This window comes from Cherax quadricarinatus, chromosome 49, assembly GCF_038502225.1.
Source record: "Cherax quadricarinatus isolate ZL_2023a chromosome 49, ASM3850222v1, whole genome shotgun sequence".
Classification (NCBI taxonomy): Eukaryota; Metazoa; Arthropoda; class Malacostraca; order Decapoda; family Parastacidae; genus Cherax; species Cherax quadricarinatus.
Window position 1 is genome coordinate 17,519,565 of NC_091340.1, and position 19,348 is coordinate 17,538,912.

Genomic DNA, 19,348 nt, shown 5'->3' on the forward strand with positions numbered 1-19,348 from the left:
TGACCATTCTATAAATGGAAGGATTGCGGAGATCATGACAGCGTACATAGTAGCGAAGACAATGGGCATCACGGCGATCGGAAAAGGATGGAACGTTTGCTTCTGCATAGAGGCTCTCAACAGGGGAAGAGCGAAAAGCACCAAGGCATAAACGTAATCCTTGGTGATGAATGGGGTTAAGGCTAGAGAGAGTAGCAGGAGAGGCCGATGAATAGATCTGGTCACCATAATCAAGTTTCGATAAAATGAGGGCGGAATGTAGCCGAAGGAGAGTTCGACGATCAGCTCCCCATGAAAAATGAGCAAGGGTTTTAAGAAGGTTCAGCCGGCTGTGACAAGTTGCCTTCAGAGAGGTAATGTGAGGTTTCCAGGATAACCTACGGTCAAAGAGGAGGCCTAGAAAGCTGACTGTATCACATTCAGGGATACGGGAGCCATAGAGGAACAAAGGATGATCTGAGATGACAGAGTGTCTAGTGAAAGTAATTTGGTGAGTTTTGGCACTGGGAAATTTAAACCCATGTGTGGTGGCCCAATTGGAAACACGGTCGACCGCATGTTGGAGAGAAACTGTAATGATGTGACAGTCAGCGCCTGCACATGCAATAGCGAAGTCATCAACATAGAGTGATGACCAAATATTGGATGGAAGACTAGAGGCCAAATCATTTATAGCAAGGAGAAAAAGTGTTGTGCTCAGAACACATCCCTGGGGGACACCTTCAGCTTGGATAAAGTCCGGGGAGAGCACATTATTAACCCGGACACGGAAATGTCTGTCAGTTAAAAAGTTCTTAAGGAAGGATGGTAGATTGCCTCGAAGGCCTAAGGAATGGGCTTGGGCCAAAATATTATACCTCCAAGTTGTGTCATATGCCTTCTCAAGGTCAAAAATATGGCAATAACTGAGTGGTTATTCGCAAAGGCATTACGAACATATGTATCCAAGTGTAGTAAATGGTCTATTGTAGAACGGCCCTTACGAAAGCCATATTGACGAGTGGAGAGACTGTTGTGTGTCTCTAAATACCACACTAAATGTCTATTTACCAGGCATTCCATCACTTTGCAAACTGCACTGGTAAGAGCAATGGGACGATAGTGGGAGTCTTCATGTCCCGTAGTACCCAGTTTGCGGAAAGGGAGAAAAATGGCAGATTTCCACAGCTGTGGAAGAACTCCCTGTTACCAAATAAGATTGAAAAGGCATAATAGGACTGCAAGGGCTGACTGATGTAAATGTTGTAGCATACGAATATGAATGTCGTCGGGCCCAGCTGCCAATGATCAGCAAGCTGAGAGTGTTGCCTCCAGTTCTTGAAGTGTAAAAGGCACATTATACTGTTCTTCTCTGAGAGAAGAAAAGTCCAAGGGTGCTAACTCTCTGGCAGACTTTGAGGAAAGAAACGAGGGGCATAGATGGAGCCCCTGAGAAATACGGACCAGATGATTGCCAATTTCATTGGCAACATCTAGTGGGTTTGCTATATCAACACCGGCAACCCGCACAACAGGAGCCGGGTCAAGAGAATATTTACCACTCAGTTTTCGTACTTTTTTTCCAGACTGCACTCATAGAGGAAGCAGAGGTGAAGGTGGAGAAATAATCTCGCCAGCAAGTGCATTTAGCATCACAGATGACACAGCAAGCGATCGCACGCTTCTCCTTAAAATCAAGAAGTCTCTCTGTGTTTCTACTGTACTGGTACCTGCCCCACGCAGCGTGTTTCAAATGTACTGCATGAGCACAAGCAGGAGACCACCAAGGCACGCATTTCTGAGAATGCCTGCCCGAAGTTTGGGGTATAGAATGAGAAGCTGCAGTTAAAATGGAGGACGAGAAGAGGTGTAAAAGCTCATCAATGGAGGACGAAGAAGGAACCTCACTAAAAACAGTTAGTTGTGAGTAAAGGTTCCAATTTGCCTGATCAAATTGCCAGCGTGGGTTACGAAGAGGTGGTGAATATGAAGGGGAAGTAAGAATGATTGGGAAATGATCGCTGTCATGTAAATCTGGGAGAACAGACCAGGTGAAGTCTAATGCGGCGGAGGAAGAGCAGACTGAGAGATCGATGCAAGAGAGAGTGTGAGTCCGAGGATCAAAATGGGTGTGAGTACCTGTATTTAAAACATGGAGGGGGTGGGTAGCAAGAAAAGCTTCTAACTGAATGCCATGGGAATCACAGTGAGACCCCCCCAGAGGAAATGATGGGCATTAAAATCGCCAAGTAACAGAAGTGGTGGCGGTAATGATGAAACAAGAAAGGCAATATCTGGGATAGATAATGCCCGAGAAGGAGAGAGATACAAAGAACAGTGTGTATACCACCTATGCAAGTGGATACGGGCTGCTGTGTAAATTAGCGAAGTACGAACAAATAGCTGATGGTACGGAATATCAGTGCATAGAAGAAGGGCACTTTCATTAAAGGTCCCATCAGGAAAAGGATCTGAAGAATACAATAAATTATAGCCTGAGATAGGATAGATAACGGCAGAGTGTAATTTTGGTTCCTGTAATCAAACACCAACAGGGGAAAACTGGGAGAGCAACATCTGAAGCTCACCCCGATTATCCCTGAGGCCGCGAATATTCCACTGTAAATAGGCCATGATTGGCAACGATAAAGATACCCGAAATCCGCAGGTAAGGGTACCTACGAACTAGAGGGGTTAGAAAAGCCTACATGCGGTGGCAAAGGAAAACGTTCAAGTAGCGAAGGAACGGTGCATTGTTAAGAAAGGAGTTGCGCAGATGGAGAGGAGGAAAGAGAAGGAACAGAGGGTGGATCAGTGCCCATTGACGGTTTGGTCTCTGCAATATATTGAGAGATTGCTTCAAGTGTTTCGAAGTTCAGAGACATCGTATGGGAGACAATATTGGAGATGGAAGGAGGAGGAATTTGAGTAAAGATCGGAGCTCTAATGGACTGTACCAAGGTAGGGGGGAGCGAAAGGGTGGAGGGAACTGGAGAAGTGTGGAAGGGGACAGAAGAGGCAGAAACCTGGGAGGAGGCAGAAGAGGAAGAAACTTGGGAGGGGACAGGGGAGGAAGGCACAGTACGAGGAGGAGGATGAACCTCCACACTTGTAACAGAGCCAGTGAAAGGGGAAGACTCAGGTACAGAGACCAGGAAGGTAAAATGTGGAGGTGGATGAAGGGAAGGAGGGGTTAAAGGAGATTTTTTGGGGCCTCTGAGAAGTAGAGGGATGATTGGGAGGTGTCGTACAAGGTCTTGTCGATACCGGGGTTTGTGAGGGAGGACACGAAGAAGTGAGGACAGACTGAGGAGTTCAAGTAGGAACGTCTGAGCCCAGGACAGCAAAAGAATTAGATACAGGAGTGACTATGGGACTGGCAACTGCAGAGGAGGCTGCAGAAGATGTGACCCCAGAAGTGGGGGGACGCTTTGAAACATGAGAATAAGAAACACGGGGCAGTCTCCCTTGGAGGCGGAGATGAGAAACCACCATAGCATAAGGGAGACCTTCTGCCTCTTTGAGGCAACGAATTTCCTGCTCATTTAAGTAAACTTGGCAACGGCGAGAGTACGAAGCGTGAGCCTCATGACAATTAAGGCAAGAGGGAGTTCAACGGCAAGACGTATTAGAATGGTCATCGGCACCACAGACTGGGCATTCGGCTATAGATCTGCAATATTTTGTTGGGTGGTCAAATCGCCAGCAATTCCTACACTGTTGCGGTGTAGGGATCACCTTCCGAACTTGTAACCGATGTCCTGCTACATAAACAGGATGGGAGTTCACGGCTGTCAAAAGTTAAACGAGCCACATTGCAAGGGTATCGTCTTCGCCCATGGGCAGGAAGAACTTAAGTGTCTACCTTGAGAATTGGGAGATCTTGGAGTTCCAGCTGTTCGAGAATGCCAGTGCCACATGTCTGGAAATTCTGTTGGACTATGGTATGGGGCAGAATAACAGTACCACTACAAGAATTGAGGGAATGATGTTTTTCGATAGTGATAGGAATAGTACCGATATGTGAAAGAAGAGAAAGATCATGAGCTTGGGCAGAATTCTGGACTGTGATGATGCACGTACCACTCTTAAGAGCATGAAAGGAAATATCTCTACCAACGTGGCGTAGGAGCGCTTTGCCAATACATGTACTATGGTCGGAAAGATAGGCAGTAGAAGAAGTCGGTCTTAATGTAAAGAATTTAGTCCATTGTGTGGTCTGAAACTGAGTGTGGAGAGGGAGTGCATAATGTGTCGGTCTTTTCCGAGTAGAAAGGGAAGGTAATGAAGTAACATCATTAGGAGATTGTCGTTGACGTTTAGAAGTGGGACCAGAGTCGGTCCGACGTGGGACGGGCCGGCAATTCGAAAATCGCCGCACCGTAGAGGGAGAAGCCGGAAGCATAGTCAAAGAAGAGCGGAGGTCAGACAAATAGAAGGAGTCAGTGGAAGCCCCGGTACCTGAAGCGGGTGAGGAAACAGCACCAGCAAGAGGCACAGAGGCCTTAGGAATGTCCAAAGAGTGGGCAAAAGACGAGGCGAGGTCAGAACAGGGTGCGGTAACAATAAGGGGCCCGGGGGTAGCGGGGTCATGGATCAGGTACTCCATGGTTAGGTTACTTCTTTCTTTTCGTTTTTAAGAAAACAAAAAGAAATTAAAGAAAATAAAAATAAAAAAAAAGAATAAAAAAAGGGGGGACCGGGGAGGGACAGTTCCTAGGAGGAATGAAAGGGCCAGAAATCTCCCTCCGCGCCCAAGAGGACCTCAGCACCGCAAGTAGCGCAGATGCAGCATGGAACCCGTGCCATACCCTACCCATCATGCCAGTAAACCAGCAATCCGGGATAGCAACCTCATATCTGCCGAGCTACCTCAGTGGACAAAAGAGAGGGCGGCCGGATATCCGCCACAAAGCATACCTCCTTTAGCCACCACCCCCGGAATCCGAAAGGTGGCTTCCAGAGATACACCCGTCGCCCGAAAGACACCCAAAGCCATCCTCCGGGATACCGGAGAGGGATCGGGACATCATCAGGCAATCCAGATTCCACGGCAAACTACGCCACCGCCAAGAACCTCAACGGAATGGGATGGACCCAGGTACCCTTTCCCCTACCTAGGAACTAGTGTGCCTGTGGGAAAAAATCCCAAATGCCAAAAAGGAAGGGCAAAAGGGAGGGGTGGGGAGGAGGAAAGGAAAAAGGGGAGGATGGGAGAGGGAAGGGGGGATTGGGGGGTAATTAAGCTCAGTCTGAGGAAGGAGACCAACAGGTCTAATTCCTCAGACCAAGAGCCTCTTCACCACGCCAAGGAGCCCCCCTTGAAGAGGTCGGTATACGTTAAATCCGGTATACGATACATTTTAACGCAAAAATTTTGCCTTGCCACTCGTTAAAAAAAAACCGCCACATGCGATTCATCCGGGACGCGTCCACGTGTGGCCTGAACTGTCCCGTGCGTGCCAGTGTTTACAAGCCAGCCAGTGTACTCGCATCTAAGCATGCATTCAATATTATCACAGTGTTTTTGGTGCTTGTTTCTGCAAAATAAGTCACCATGGGCCCCAAGAAAGCTTCTAGTGCCAACCCTGTGGTAAAAAGGGTGAGAATTAGTATGGAAATTAAGAAAGATTTTGAAGGGTTTGGGGCTAACCATGAGAAGCCTATGACAGTTGTGGAATCCATTGTGCCTACTTCAAAAATTAAGGAAATGAGTGCGAAGTGGGTTGAACTGCAAGCCTTTAAGGATGAAAATCACCCTAACAGCTATTTCAAACCGAGCTGGTGACTATTACAATGACAATGTTGTGGCCCATTTTAGACAAATCTTAACGGAACGGGAGGTACAGACCTCTATGGACAGATTTGTTGTGCGACAGAGGTCCAGTGACTCTCAAGCTGGTCCTAGTGGCATTAAAAGAAGAAGGGAAGTAACCCCAGAAAAGGACTTGCTACCTCCAGTCCTAATGGAAGGGGATTCCCCTTCTGAACATTAACAACTTCGACACTCTCCTCTCCTCCCATCCCATCAATCATCACCAGATCTTCATTAAAGGTAAGTGTCATGTACAGTGGACCCCCAGTTAACGAACTTTTTTCATTCCAGTAGTATGTTCAGGTGCCAGTACTGACCGAATTTTTTCCCATAAGGAATATTGTGAAGTAGATTAGTCCATTTCAGACCCCCAAACATACACGTACAAACGCACTTACATAAATACACTTACATAATTGGTCGCATTTGGAGGTGATCGTTAAGCGGGGGTCCACTGTATTCTATTGTTAGTAGAGTACTACAAACTGTGCATGTCTTATTCAGTTTGTGTGCATTAAACTTAATATTTCATGTGGTAAAAATTTTTTTTTTTCACAGTACTTTTGGGTGTCTTGCACGGATAAATTTGATTTCTATTATTTCTAATGAGGAAAATTAATTCGCCTTCTGATAATTTTGGCATACGATAAGCTCTCAGGAATGGATTAATATCGTATACCGGGGTCCACTGTATATATTCTTTATGTATATATATATACTATGTCGTGCTGAATATGTAAAACTGGTCAATTAGCAAGAACTCATTTAAAATTATGTCCTTTCTAAAATTTTCTCTTATACGTTCAAAGATATATTTTTTTCATTAATGTTAATGTAAAAAATTTTAATTTTGCTCCGAAAGAATCTTAGAAAACTTACCTAACCTAATTATAACAAGAACAATTTATTTTAACCTAACCCAACTAAATATATTTTAAGATTTGTTTACAGTAATTTAATACTAAACAAACACAGTGAACTATATTTTTTTCGTTAAGGTTCAGAATGATTTTGGCGAAATTATTGCATACACAAATTTTCGCTTGTCCAATATGGCAAGATGAGCGTTCCTATTTAAGCCAAGATCGCAAGTTCTGCCTATTCGGCACGACATACATACATACATCTATATATATATATATATATATATATATATATATATATATATATATATATATATATATATATATATATATATATATATATATATATATATATATATATATATGTATATATATATATATATATATATATATATATATATATATATATATATATATATATATATATATATATATATATATATATATATATATATATATATATATATATATATATATATATATATATATATATATATATACTGTATACACACATAGTGGTCCCCCGCTTTTCGTAGTTCCCGGCAATCGTAAAATTCGCCAAACATAGAGGTATTTTCGTATAAACATGGACTCGCTTTTCATAGGTTGACTCGCGAGTCGTAGTTCGTCCGGGACGCGTACCCACGGCGTGAGCCAGGGCGGCAGCCAGTCTGGCATTGTTTACCAGTGAGCGAAGGTCCCCTCACGTGCTCCAGCGAAATATTTCATAATATTCCATTTATTTTAGTGCTTGCAACTACTAAATAAGCTACCATGGCTCCAAAGAAAGCTCCTAGTGCCAAGCCTGTGGTAAAGAAGGTGAGAAATATGATTGAATTTAAGAAAACCATCATTGAACAATATGAAAGTGGTACAAGTGTGGCCGAACTGTCCAGGATGTATAAGAAACCCTACACAACCTTATGTTCCATAGTGGCCAAGAAAAATGAAATAAAGGATGCTGTTGTTGCCAAGGGAGTAACTATGCTGACAAAAATGAGATCACCAGTACTCGAAGAGGTTGAGAAGTTATTATTGGTGTGGATAAATGAGAAACAATCAGCAGGAGATACTCTTATGACTTCGTTTATTTGTGAAAAGGCTAGGCAGTTGCATGAAGATTTGGTAAAGAAATTGCCTGCAAATAGTGGTGAAGTGAGTGAATTTAAGGCCAGCAAAGGCTGGTTTGAGAGATTTAAGAACCGTACTGGCATACACAGTGTGGTAAGGCATGGTGAGGCTGCCAGTTCGGACCACAAGGCGGCTGAAAAATGTGTGCATGAATTCCAGGAGTACATAGAGGCTGAAGGACTGAAACCTGAACAAGTGTTCAATTGTGACGAAACAGGCCTCTTTTGGAAGAAAATGCCAAAGAGGACCTTCATTACACAAGAGAAAAAGGCAATGCCAGGACAAAAGCCTATGAAAGACAGGCTGACGCTAATGTTCTGTGCTAATGCTAGTGGGGATTTCAAAGTGAAGCCATTACTAGTGTACCATTCTGAAAATCCCAGTGTGTTCAGGAAAAACAATGTTACGAAGAGAAAATTGTGTGTGTTTTGGAAATCTAATAGTAAGGCATGGGTCACGAGGGAAATTTTCGTCGAGTGGTTTAATGAAGTGTTTGGCCCTAGTGTGAAGGAGTATCTCCTGGAAAAGAAATTAGATCTCAAGTACCTGCTAGTAATGGACAATGCACCTGCTCATCCTCCAAACTTGGATGACCTAATTTTCGAGGAGTTTGGGTTCATCACAGTAAAGTTCTTGCCCCCGAATACCACTCCTCTCCTCCAACCCATGGACCAGCAGGTTATTGCAAACTTTAAAAAACTCTACACAAAAGCAATGTTTCACAGGTGCTTGACTGTGACCACAGACACTCACTTGACCCTAACGGAATTTTGGAGAGAACACTTCAGCATCCTCCACTGCATAACCCTTATAGGTATGGCTTGGGAGGGAGTGACTACCAGGACTTTGAACTCTGCCTGGAAAAAATTGTGGCCAGATTGTGTCGACAAGAGGGATTTTGAAGAATTTGGGACTGACCCTAATGAGCCTAAGTCTGTTGTAAAATCAATTGTGGCACTGGGGAATTCCATGGGGTTGGATGTGAGTTTGGAGGATGTGGAAGAATTGGTGGAAGACCACAATGAAGAGCTCACCACTGAGGAGCTGCAAGAGCTTCAGCAGGAACAGCAACAGATCGCAGCTCAGAATCTTGCTGCAGAGGAGGAGGAAGAGAGATGGAAGAAGGTGCCTTCTTCAGAAATTAAAGAGATTTTTACTATGTGGGGTAAGATGGAAAGCTTTATGGAGAAACATCACCCTAACAAGGTTGTTGCAAGCCAGGTTGGCAACATGTACAGTGACAAAGTCTTGGGCCATTTTAGGGAAGTGTTAAAGAGACGCCAGAAACAGAGCTCTCTCCACAGTTATTTTGTGAGACAGGACTCCAGTGACTCTCAAGGTGGTCCTAGTGGCATTAAGAAACAGAGAAGAGAAGCAACCCCAGAAAAGCAAATGGTACCTGAGGTGTTGATGGAAGGGGATTTCCCTTCCAAACTATAAACAATCCACTCTCTCTCCTCCTCCAGTCTCCCATACACTAAGAAGAATCTCCAATAAAGGTAAGTGTTATGCTGTTAATGTTTCATTCATCATTTCCCATTGTATTGTTTATGTACTACATGTATATTTCATGTTAAATTTTTTTTTGTTTTAATACTTCTGGGAGTCAGAAACGGATTAATTGTATTTACATTATTTTTTATGGGGAAAACTGATTTGTAAATCGTAAATTTCGTTTAAAGTAACGGCTCCAGGAACGGATTAATTACGAAAAACGAGGGACCACTGTATTTTCGTATGTATTTATTGTTGTACAGTGGACCCCCGCATACCGTTGGCATCACATAACGTTTAATCCGCATACCGATACATTTTATCGCTAAAATTTTGCCTCGCATACCGCTTAAAAACCCGCTCACCGCTGTTTGTCCGAGACGCATCCAATGTGCGCCTTAGCCAGCCTCACATGTTCCGCCGGTGGCATTGTTTACCAGCCAGCCTCCGCGGTAGCATCCAAGCATACAATCGTAACATTTCGTATTATTACAGTGTTTTTGGTGATTTTATCTGGAAAATAAGTGACCATGGGCCCCAAGAAAGCTTCTAGTGCCAACCCTACAGCAATAAGGGTGAGAATTACTATAGAGATGAAGAAAAAGATCATTGATAAGTATGAAAGTGGAGTGCGTGTCTCCGAGCTGGCCAGGTTGTATAATAAACCCCAATCAACCATCGCTACTATTGGTGGTACAGCTGCTGCTGCTGCTGTAGCATCGTCTGCTGCTGCTGTAGCATCGTCTGCTGCTGCTGCTGCTGTAGCATCGTCTGCTGCTGCTGTAGCATCGTCTGCTGCTGCTGTAGCACTGTCAGCTGCTGCTGCTGCTGTAGCATCGTCTGCTGCTGCTGCTGCTGTAGCATCGTCTGCTGCTGCTGTAGCATCGTCTGCTGCTGCTGTAGCACTGTCAGCTGCTGCTGCTGCTGTAGCATCGTCTGCTGCTGCTGCTGCTGTAGCATCGTCTGCTGCTGCTGTAGCATCGTCTGCTGCTGCTGTAGCATCGTCTGCTGCTGCTGTAGCACTGTTGTTGGTGTGGCTTATTGAGAATATACCAAGAAACAATTAACCCCAGAGGATTTGCCACCCAGGATAACCCAAAAAAGTCAGTGTCATCGAAGACTGTCTAACTTATTTCCATTGGGGTCCTTAATCTTGTCTCCCAGGATGCAACCCACACCAGTCGACTAACACCCAGGTGAACAGGGAAAAATGCCTGGAACTAGTGCTCATATTGGTGAATTTAAAGCCAGCAAAGGTTTGAGAGATTTAAGAATCATAGTGACATACACAGTGTGATAAGGCCTGTTCTGGAAGAAAATACCAAACAGGACCTACAGTACTCAGGAGGAAAAGGCACTCCCAGGACACAGTGTCTCATCAGTCATTGCTGCATCTTCAATAAAGGTAAGTGTCATTTATTCTTCATTTAGTAGACTAGTACATGCACAATATATATTGTGCATGTACTACTCTACTATTGTGCATGTATCCTTCTCTTTGTGTGTAGGAAAATGTATATTTCACGTGGTAAAAATTTTTTTTTCATACTTTTGGGTGTCTTGCACGGATTAATTTGATTTCCATTATTTCTTATGGGGAAAATTCATTCGCATACCGATTATTTCGCATACCAATGAGCCCTCTTGCATGGATTAAAATCGGTATGCGGGGGTCCACTGTATTCTAGTTTTCCTGGTTTCATTGTATAGAATGGAAGACATATTACTGAAATTGAGATGATTTTGACTGGTTTTACAATGAAAAGTACCTTGAAATTGAGCTCAAAGTAGCAGAAATGTTTGATTGTTACCAAAGTTCAAAAGTAAACAAATCATGCTAAGCGTCCAATACACGTCAACTGGTGAGTCCAATATTCTTTCACAAGTGTGCTGATATTATTTATACCATTTCTATACTAATGCAGTAGTCTGCATAACAGTAAATCTTATTTTTTTTGTGAGAATAAAAATTTGAAGTGGAAAGCAAAAAAAAAATGTAAGAGGGGGGCTGGGGATGTGACTAATGAACAGAGGAAATGTTATCTTAGTGCCATGAATGTCTTTCTTGTTTATTCTGGACCCTATTTGGAAATTGGCATCTTTTGAAATTTGTGTGAAATTGGTAAAATTGCTAAATTCTGACCACTGTATTGGATAGTTGAAATCGGTAAACTGGTGGTTTCTTGTACTCATTCGATAGAAAAAAATGGAGTTCTAGCGAAATAGTTATGATTTTTGTTGACTGGTTCATTGGAATTGGCTGAAAATAGGGCTCAAAGTGGGCAAAATCGCCGATGTGTAAACATCGTCGAGACCGCTAACTTCACGAGAGCATAATTCCGTAAGTTTTCCATCAAATTTCATACTTTTGGTGTCATTATGATTGGGAAAAGATTCTCTACCTTTTCATAAGAAAAATATTTTTTTTTTTTTTTGAAATTTGGGGGACCCTAAGAACAAGTCTCTGAGAGGGCCTGTGGACCCTGAAAGGGTTAAGGGTTAAAGTGCAGGCATTGTACTTACCACCTCCAGGACACAAGTCAGGTTAACCAGTTTCCTTGAATACCTTCACAAAATATTACCTTGCTCACACTCCAACAGCTCATCAGGTCCCCAAAACCATTTGTCTTCATGCTAGCTTTTATTTGAGAAATAAATTATTTTTTATTTATGAACACACTGGCCATCTCCCACCACGACAGGGTGGCGCGAAAAAGAAAAACTTTCATCATTCACTCCATCACTGTCTTACCAGAGGTGCATTTACACTACAGTTATAAAACTGCAACATTAACATCCCTCCTTCAGAGTGCAGGCACTGTACTTCCCATCTTCAGGACTCAAGCCCAGCCTCTCGATTTCCCTGAATCCCTTCATGTTACCTTGCTCACACTCCAACAGCACATCAAGTCCTAAAAACCATCTGTCTCCATTCGCTCCTATCTACCATCCTCACGCATGCTTGCTGGAAGTCCAAGCCCCTAGCACACAAAATCTCCTTTACCCTCTCCCACCAACCTTTCCTAGGCTGACCCCTACCCCGCCATCCCTCCACTACAGATTTATACTCTCGAAGTCATTCTATTTTGCTCCAACCTCTCTATATGTCCGAACCACTTCAATAACCCCTCCTCAGCCCTCTCCTAATCCTGCACCTCCTCCTAATTTCCAAATTACGGATTCTCTGCATTATATTCACACTACACACACTGCCCTCAGACATGACATCACTGCGTCCAGCCTTCTCCTTGTTGCAACACTCACCACCCATGCTTCACACTCATACAAGAGCATTGGTGTAACTATATTCTCATACATTTCCCTCTTTGTTTCTATATGCTTGTTTATAGTGTTAGATTAGTTGTTACTTTGAATTTGCAGTAAACCTAATATACCAAGAAAGTGGTGTGTTTGTATGTGTGTGTGGGGGAAAAGGCGTGCTAGCTAGGGATGTGGCCTGGGAGCCAAGGGGGCAGTAACCTGAAAAAGTTTGGGAACTACTGGTCTAAGGTAATGTAGGTAAGGAAATAAATTTTACTCTATAACAAAGAAAATTTTTTAATACTCTCCGAGAAACTCTTAGTTGATTTTATATTTAGCAGACATAAATCTTAAAATTTCTTACCCATAAAAATTTGTAGTTGAATGCTGAATATTTGTACTGATCACAGGTCCAGATGTTCCCATCATCCCTGGCTGAAGTGCTGCAAAGTCAGGGTGATCCTTCAGCCACTCCTTAAGCTGACCAAGTGTTGGGGCTTCTCCACCTGGCATGGTTTATGCAAAAATTTTGTATAAATAAACTGGAGAAATATTTTTTTTAAACATACCAGCCATCTGTCACTAAGGCACAGTGGCATGAAAAAAAAAGCACTTTCACCATCACTCATTCAATCACTTTCTTGTTGGAAGTATGCTGACATCAGAGCTCAGATGGCCCTCTGACCTGCAACATCCCTGACCTCTCCTTCAAAGTGCACGCACTATACTCTCACCCCCTAAAAGTCAAGTCCAGTTAACTGATTTTCATGAATCCATGCTTACACTCCAACAGCACATCAAACCACAAAAATTACTTGTTTTCACTCCTGTATAATGCACTCACACAAACCTAATGAATGTCCAAGCCCCTAACACTCAAAACCTCCTTAACCCCCTTGGTTGGTATTATGTTCTGGAACATTTCCCCTTTTTGCCTCCTTGGGTAAAGTTCTTTGTCTCCACATGTGACTCAATACACCACCCACCTTTTTTCTTTGTCAATTCTATGTTTTGCCTCATCTTTCAAAGAACCATCTACTGACAAGTCCACTCTCACACTTCCAACCACATTTACTTCTTCTGTACTCCTTCCCTCCAATAAGATACAGAAATTTTCATTGCCTAGAATTTGTTACACTCATCATGTTGCTCTTGACAATGTTCACTTTTAATTTCCTTCTTTTACACACCTTCCCGCCAACTTTTGCAACTTCTTTTCAAAATCTCCCAAAAGAACCATGTCATCAGCAAAAAAAGGAAAGGTGACAACTTCCACCTTGTATCAAATTTATTATTTTTTAATCCCACATCTCTTTCTAACATCTTAATGCTCACTTTTATATGTTAAACAACTATGGTGATATCGCATCCCTCGCTAAGGCCTACTATTTTTTTTTCTTTGTATTGACACATCAGCCGTTTCCCACCAAGGCAGGGTGGCCCGAAAAAGAAAAGCTTCCATCATCATTCACTCCATCACTGTCTTGCCCAGAGGCATGCTTACACTACAGTTATAAAACTGCATCATTAACACCCCTCCTTCAGAGTGCTGGCACTGTACTTCCCATCTCCAGGAATCAAGTCTGGCCTGCCGTTTTCCCTGAAACCAGCCTGACCAGCCTACTGTTACGAGAAAATAATCCTCTCCCCCCCCTCTCCTATATACCCTTACATGAGCTTCACTATCCATATAAAATCTCAAATCACCTAACAGGTGGGGTTCAAACCCATGTCAGGCGAGTCCTGAAATTCACAGGCCAATGTGCTAACCACTGGGTCAAATGACTCCAATAGGATTTAGCAATCTAGGTATATTTCTATACACTATAGGGAGGTTAGCATGGGCACTACTGTGGCCACAAATACTAAACCAACATGGCTGTACTCTAGCTTAAGTCCCTTCAAAACTGACATCATGACCATGATTTGTTTGCAATCGTGTTATTATAATTTTGTGAGTCACAATGATAAATTTGAAGGGACTGGAGCTAGAGCACTCCACAGCCATGCAGTTGTACGATTCCTCTGTGGTCACAGTGGGGCCCATGCCAACTTCCCTATGGTGTATAAAAATATACCTAGTTGGATGAATTTTATTATGGCCAGCTGGCCCAGTAGTTAGTGAACTGGCATGGGAATTTTAGCACTCACCTTCCATGGCTTCAAGCCTCAACCATTGTGATTTGTTTGCAACTGTATTATGACGATTTTGTAACACACAAAACCTATTCACTAGGTTTAGTAACTTACCACTTATTCCATACATTTGCAACATCTGCCACAATGCTCCCTATTCACCATATAATATGCCTTTTCTAAATCCATAAAAATTCAACAAAAAGTTTCTAACCTTTAACTAAGTATTGTTCACTTATGTTCCAATATAAACACTTGGTCTACACATCCCCTACCCTTCCTAAAAACTCCTTGTTCCTCTTCAATCATTTTTTCTGTCTTACCCTTAATCTTCCAATAATAACTATCATACACTTTATCCACTATACTCAACAGGCTTATAAGAACATAAGAAAGAAGGAGCACTACACCAGGCCTACTGATCCAAGCTAGGCATGTCAAAGTCACCTACTGGCGTAAGCTACTGGCCTAAGTTAAGGTTCAAATCACATCCACTTAAGAAGGAAGGAGCACTGCACCAGACCTATAATTCTTATACCCTACGTTACTTTCATGCATATTTATTTATTTATTTAATGTCTTTGCAAACAGTACATTGAGATTTTGTATTTACAATAGTGGGTTGCAATGCAAAGAGAGCCTCTATTATGCCTAGGCATTATGGGCCAACTTAACATTATTGGCTTACAGTCTACTTAACACTAAGGATAGTAATTATTTCATAGTTGTACAGTAGAATATTAATTAAAAATGAATCAAAATTTGTATAAAACGAAGATATATTTATATTCGAAAATGCTTTTTGTGAAAACAATGATTCAATTATATTCCTGTCAACAATGGATAAAAGGTTCAAAGTGATCATTTCAGATATGATGTGGGAGTACAGAGGTGAGTAAGTGTGTACTGAGTATTTAGCATTTAGTATAGGGTGATTAAGTGGCTTTTGAGAAGAGTCTTAAATTGATTTACAAACTGGGTTACTTTAATAACTTCTGGTATTGAATCCCATATTTTGGGGCCCTTTATGTGCATAGAGTTTTTACACAGTGTGATATGGACACGAAGTATATCAAAAAGAGATCTGTGTCTTGTGTTGTGGTCATGTGTCCTGTTTAGGTTGGTGAGGAGAAGTTTGAGTGGAGGGTTTATGTTTGCGTGTATTGTTCTGTGTATGTAGTAGGCACATGAATAAGTATGGATGTTCTTAGTGGTGAGCAGATTCAAACTTTTGAAAATTGGTGGAGTATGCTGGCGGGAGTGGGAATTCATCATCATTCTTACTGCTGCCTTTTGCTGGGTTATTAGGGGTTTTAGGTGATTTGATGTTGTTGATCCCCATGTCAAAATAGTGAACTTATTACACTTTAGCATGTTAAACAAATGGACCAACCACTCCAAAAGTATATCCTCAACTGCTTTTAACATTTCTGTCTTTGATCCCACCTATCCCAGCCCCTTTCATTCTTCTCTCTGCTTCACACATTTTCTCTACACTCATATCCAGCTCTTCTTCCCTCCTACAAAATGTTATACCTTCCTGTCTAGTGCATGAAATCATTACCTCCATTTCTTCATCAACATTAATTCTTTGACTGTTGCGACCCCAAATCCTGAGTCCCAAAATATTTAAAAAAAAAAAAAAAAAAAAAAAAAAAAAAAAAAAAATTCTTACCAAAATATTAAGATTAATTTGCCAATTGTTTTAAGACCAAAAAAAAAAAATTTTTTTTTTTGCGATCAGTACTTACCGAGACAGAGGCATAAAGTTGGCAGAAAATGAGCTGTGTATGGCAACAGCGGTGAATGCTGCTCACCTGGTAAAATTATTTTTACTCCCATTCAAAGGTTTCTTGTATTTTCCAATACTTCATTTTTCAAGTAACTTATGTGGCCTGTGAGACCAAAGTAAAGTGCAATGTACATATATACACTCATTGTATGCAACACAATAACTGCACAAACATTATCATTATATTGTTTACAAAACTTGTTTACACAAATCAACAATACATTTTTTTTATTATTGTTCTATAATACAGTGGACCCTTGCCTAACGATATTAATCCGTTCCTGAGAGCTCATCGTTAGCCAAATTAATTTCCCCATAAGAAAGTGGTTAAGAGAGTGGTGAAACAATGTAAAAAGAGAGCAAATGAGAGAGTGGGTGAGATGTTATCAACAAATTTTGTAGAAAATAAGAAAAAGTTTTGGAGTGAGATTAATAAGTTAAGGAAGCCTAGAGAACAAATGGATTTGTCAGTTAAAAACAGGAGAGGAGAGTTATTAAATGGAGAGTTAGAGGTATTGGGAAGATAGAGGGAATATTTTGAGGAATTGTTAAATGTTGAAGATAGGGCAGCTGTGATTTCGTGTATAAGGCAAGGAGGAATAACATCTTGTAGGAGTGAGGAAGAGCCAGTTGTGAGTGTGGGGGAAGTTCGTGAGGCAGTAGGTAGAATGAAAGGGGGGTAAGGCAGCTGGGATTGATGGGATAAAGATAGAAATGTTAAAAGCAGGTGGGGATATAGTTTTGGAGTGGTTGGTGCTATTATTTATTAACCCTTTGAGGGTTTTCGTCGTACTAGTACGTTTTACGCGTAGGGGTTTTTGACGTACTAGTACTCATAAATTCTAGCGGCCTCAAATCTAGTGGGAGAAAGCTGGTAGGCCTTCATATGAAAGAATGGGTCTATGTGGTCAGTGTGCACAGTCTAAAAAAAATCCTGCAGCACACAGTGCATAATGAGAAAAAAAAAACTTTGACCATTTTTTTTTAATAAATCAGCGACTTTGCAGTGTATTTTCGTATGGTATTTATTGTTGTATTCTAGTTTTCTTGGTCTCATTTTATAGAATGGAAGACATATTACAGAAATTGAGATGATTTTGACTGGTTTTACAAAGAAAGGTGCCTTGAAATTGAGCTCAAAGTAGCAGAAATGTTCGATTTTTACCAAACTTCAAAAGTAAACAAATCGTGCCAAGCGTGCAATACACGTCAACTGGTGAGTCTAATATTCTTTCACAAGCGCACCAATAATATTTATACCATTTTTTACACTAATGCAGTAGTCTGCATAACAGTAAATCTTATATTTTTTGTGAAAATAAAAATTCAAAGTGGAAAGCAAAAGAATATAAGAGGGGACTTGAGACATGACTAATGACTAGAGGAAATGTCATTTTAGTGCCAGGAATGTCTTTCTTGTTTATTCTGGACCCTATTCCGAAATTGGCATCTTTTGAAATTTGTGTGAAATTGGCAAAATTGCTAAATTCTGACCACTGTACTGGATAGTTGAATTTCATAAATGAGTGGTTTCTTGCATCCATTCGATAGAAAAAATGGAGTTCTAGCGAAATATTCATGTTTTTTGTCGACTAGTACAGTGAAATTGGCCAAAAATGGGGCTCAAAGTGGGCAAAATCGCCGATGCGTAAACATCGCCGAGACCGCTAACTTTGCGAGAGCATAATTCCGTAAGTTTTCTATCAAATTTCAAACTTTTGGTGTCTTTATGATCGGGAAAAGATTCTCTATCTTTTCATAAGAGAAAATAATTTTTTTTTTTTTTAAATTTGGCCGACCCTGAGAACGAGTTTCGGAGAGGGCCTGTCGACACTCAAAGGGTTAAATGTATAGAAGAAGGTAATGTACCTAGGGATTGGCAGAGAACATACATAGTTCCTTTGTATAAAGGCAAAGGGGACAAAAGAGAATGCAAAAATTATAAGGGTATAAGAGTATACCTGGTAAAGTGTATGGTAGAGTTGTTATTGAAAGAATTAAGAGTAAGACGGGGAATAGGATAGCAGATGAACAAGGAGGCTTTAGGAAAGGTAGGGGGTGTGTGGAGCAGGTGTTTACAGTGAAACATATAAGTGAACAGTATTTAGATAAGGCTAAAGAGGTTTTTGTGGCATTTATGGATTTGGAAAAGGTGTATGACAGGGTGGATAGGGGGGCAATGTGGCAGATGTTGCAGGTGTATGGTATAGGAGGTAGGTTACTGAAAGCAGTGAAGAGTTTTTACAAGGATAGTGAGGCTCAAGTTAGAGTGTGTAGGAAAGAGGGAGATAATTTCCCAGTAAAAGTAGGCCTTAGACAAGGATGTGTGATGTCACTGTGGTTGTTCAATATATTTATAGATGGGGTTGTAAGAGAAGTAAATGCGAGGGTCTTAGCAAGAGGTGTGGAGTTAAAAGATAAAGAATCACACATAAAGTGGGAGTTGTCACAGTTGCTCTTTGCTGATGACACTGTGCTCTTGGGTGATTCTGAAGAGAAGTTGCAGAGGTTGGTGGATGAATTTGGTAGGGTGTGTAAAAGAAGAAAATTGAAAGTGAATACAGGAAAGAGTAAGGTTATGAGCAGGGCCGGATTACCGCATAGGCAAACTAGGCATTTGCCTAGGGCCCCGCGCATTTGGGGGCCCCGTGGTCCAAGGGGTTCAGGGGCTCATCCAAAACTGCGCACATGGTGCAAGTGCAAAGGGGTCCCTACCTAAAAAGTTCAAGTGTTTGGAGAGTAAAATTGATTTTTAAAAATTAATCAAAACAAAAATAAATAATGAAATAAAATAAAATAAAATAAAAATAAATAAACCTAACCATAGATGGCAACAATCAACACGCCTTTGTTTACATCAGAACAGTTGTGTTTTCC

The 19,348-nt window shown here is 41.4% G+C and overlaps 1 protein-coding gene across 3 annotated transcripts in view; it reads right to left on the bottom strand.

Annotated features, from left to right (window-relative positions):
- Positions 1–19,348, bottom strand: part of pps (protein partner of snf) — a 593,176-nt gene that overhangs the window by 318,174 nt on the left and 255,654 nt on the right. For all 3 annotated transcript variants that reach the window (XM_070095224.1, XM_070095226.1, XM_070095225.1), the window contains one exon: positions 12,908–13,049. In XM_070095224.1, the coding sequence (XP_069951325.1) occupies positions 12,908–13,049 (142 nt within the window). The remainder of the gene's footprint in view (positions 1–12,907; positions 13,050–19,348) is intronic.